General features: G+C 38.2%; 1 protein-coding gene across 1 annotated transcript; it reads left to right on the top strand.

Annotated features, from left to right (window-relative positions):
• The first annotated feature begins 398 nt into the window (after positions 1-398).
• LOC105209260 (uncharacterized) lies at positions 399-2,316 on the top strand. Its single transcript, XM_011179574.3, has 4 exons — positions 399-516; positions 575-1,629; positions 1,699-1,810; positions 1,949-2,316. Exons 1-4 carry the CDS (start codon positions 492-494, stop codon positions 2,083-2,085), a joined length of 1,329 nt encoding a protein of 442 aa, XP_011177876.2. The 5' UTR covers positions 399-491; the 3' UTR covers positions 2,086-2,316.
• The last annotated feature ends 699 nt before the right edge of the window (positions 2,317-3,015 follow it).

Consider the following 3,015-nt stretch of genomic DNA (forward strand, 5'->3'; position numbering starts at 1 on the left):
TGAAACGCATCAGAAATATATCTATATAGTATATTATTAATAGATTGTTATACATACATATATTTATATTTATGGAGCTCTGAAATTGTAGTTGTTTAATAAATTAATTATACCGAAATTGAAGCTCGAATTTTGAATAAATGCTTCCAGCACGCTTCTCCGCCGAAAACGCCAGACCTGATAAGCATTCGAAATGAGATAAGCGCTTATAATATATACTCGAATATTAGGTGGGTACACTTGTTTATGATTGAAGTCATATATTTGAGAGCACTTATGCATTTCACTCGTGAAAAAAGATGATTTTTTAATAATTTAATGTTAGAAGCAAGCCAAAAAGGTATCACCCTAGTGCTTTTATTAACTTGCTCTTGAATATAGGCTGCTCTTGAAATTTTATAGCTTTCTGAAATATTCAGTAGTAAAATGTCTTTGCAGTGATTGTTCAAATGTTGAAATGTCGCGCTAAAGCATAAATTTAAAGCATAAATATGTACGGCAAAACGGCTTTCATTTGTAAGTGCGGAAAAAATAAATATTTTTAAGATTTAAAGTGTAAAATTTCACTTCACAGGCTTCTCACTCTGGCTTTTATACAGTACGAACCAGCCACTGGCCTTTGCTGCCATCACAACGGCCAGCAGTGCCACCAACGCCACCGATTTAATGCATTTGCTGTTGGCACACATACTGTCCGAGGCGGATGCAGCAAGAAATTTTGTGATTGCACCACAGGAAGCGTTGGAATTGTACCTGCAACTGCATGGCACGGACAAAGAAATCGCCGCTGCCGCTGCCACACAGTACGATGCCATGAGCAGCAATGAAGTCACCAGCAACACTAGTGACAGCGGCATGCAGGAGTTCGAAGAGTTCTTCCACATCACAGGCTCACCGATAGTGGTGGCCAACACGCTGTATGCCGATGCCTACAACTCACAAAGGTTCACACGGAAATTGAAAAATCTGCAATTTGTGCTGCACGAGGAGAGCGATGAGGAGCGCGCGGAGGAGGAGCACAACAAAAGCACGGACGACAGCAGCATTGAAGATGACGGCGACAATAAAGGCCGCAAAATCGATAATAATGTTGAGGCTGCTGCAGTGCCGGCTAACAGCAATAGTAAGCACAAACATAACAAAAACAACAAGAAACGCAATGAACTAATCAATGCGGTGCGCATAAATACACGCTGGGCGCACAACTTCCAGAAGCGTGACACACACAAGCGCCAATTTTACATGCCACAAACGCACACACACGCCTATCTGAACGCCATGCGCAAAGACGACATCTTCCTATATGGCGATTTGCCGCAATTGAATGCTAGCGCCTTGGAGTTGTCGTTGCAGCGACAGCAATTGAAAATGCTCATCATATTGCCGCATGCAAAGAATGGCTTGCCACAATTGCTGCGGCGTCTAAGTGGCAATGTGTCGTTGCTTCATGAATTGTGTGGCTTGACAAACGACACGACGGACACAGATGACATGCGGCAGCAGACAGCAACAACAACAACGAGTGGAGCCGATCACCTACGCCGCCATTTGGAATCGACTTTGGTGCGCGTCTTCTTGCCGCAATTTCAATTCTCACAACGCACTAATTTAGATGGCGCTTTCAAGCAGGTTAGTACCCAAAATAATAGCACAAACAATACAGACTACACTTGTACCTTATATCTCGTTTAATTTCAGCTACTAAATGCCACAGCAAATGTGGATCTACATTGGCCCAGCGCATGGCAGGTCACACAGCAGGCATATTTCGCTGTCAGTGAGGATGGCATTGGTGAGCTGGAGCCATCGAGTAAGCAAATGAATTTCAATTTAATTACCTGAAACATTGATTGAATGCATGTTTGTGCTATTTTATGTACTACATACACGCACACACACACCGTTACGTATTTGTAAGCTTAATTTGTGTATCTGCTCTCATTTGCAGTGGTGTTGTTCTGGAACGCCTTTTCGTCGTTACGCTCTAAACCGTTGATGTTCTGTGTCGATCATCCGTTCATCTTCGCTATATACAATCGCAGGGGCATACAATTGTTGGGACATTTGGCACAACTACACGAATGACACGATTGTTGTAATGGCGTTGCAGTGTATCGTGAATTCAATCATACCATAGACACATATGTATGAATGTGAATATACATAGGTATTCGGTATATCGAAATTTTCGTGCAGTGCGTAGTAAATATCTCATAAGTAAATGTAAATAGTAGGTTTATAATATCGTAAAATGTTAAAGAAATTATAAATTTTTATTTAAATATTATTTTTGAATAAAAAATATGTTTTATTGAAGTACCGAACACCGTTTTTTTAAGTGGAGGGTCATATTATGGGAGATGCAAATTTAAATTTCCATTTCTGATTTGATAAAATTTATTTCGAAAATAAGAGTAATGCAGAAAATGTTTCAAGCTTCCATAAAATAATTAAAATCCGTTAAATGTCTTGAAGTATAACCTCAAAATTTGTTACCATCCTTAGATAAAATTCCATTACCATAGATGTTAATGTTCTAAAATATTTTTTGGATTCCATCTCACAAAAGATCTAAGATCAGATATTAACCTATTCAATGAGGTGTTTTTTCTGAGAAAATAAATTGTTGGGATATTACAATTAGATGTTGTTCTGGAATGTTTTAGAGTTACTGAGAAAAGCTTTTATTTGATTTGTCCTCTTCAATTAAAGGGATATACCAGTGTGATACCTTCAAAAAAAATCGATAATTTTTTTAATTATTCGATCAGTTAAACTTTCAAAAATATCCTGTAAAAACGAAAGGATGGTAACTTGAATAGTTTTTGATTGGCAGCGTTCTAAAGAGCGACCGCTCGCAGATATAAACCTTTATAGTAGAAACTTAAAACTAGTTTTTCTGGAAACGACATTTTTCAAAATCATATCATAACTCAACCAGAAATTGACCGATCTTGAATATATTTATTATACAACGACCTACGATTTTTTGATCGGTTGAAAATTGTCAAATTG

Source organism: Zeugodacus cucurbitae, chromosome 6, assembly GCF_028554725.1.
Source record: "Zeugodacus cucurbitae isolate PBARC_wt_2022May chromosome 6, idZeuCucr1.2, whole genome shotgun sequence".
Taxonomy (NCBI): Eukaryota; Metazoa; Arthropoda; class Insecta; order Diptera; family Tephritidae; genus Zeugodacus; species Zeugodacus cucurbitae.

Excerpts from the sequence above, each read along its gene's own strand:
- LOC105209260 (XM_011179574.3), top strand. The coding sequence starts at position 492 with ATGTACGGCAAAACGGCTTTCATTT. Across the intron at positions 517-574 it reads CGGCAAAACGGCTTTCATTT|GCTTCTCACTCTGGCTTTTA; the intron begins GTAAGTGCGGAA and ends TTCACTTCACAG. Across the intron at positions 1,630-1,698 it reads TAGATGGCGCTTTCAAGCAG|CTACTAAATGCCACAGCAAA; the intron begins GTTAGTACCCAA and ends GTTTAATTTCAG.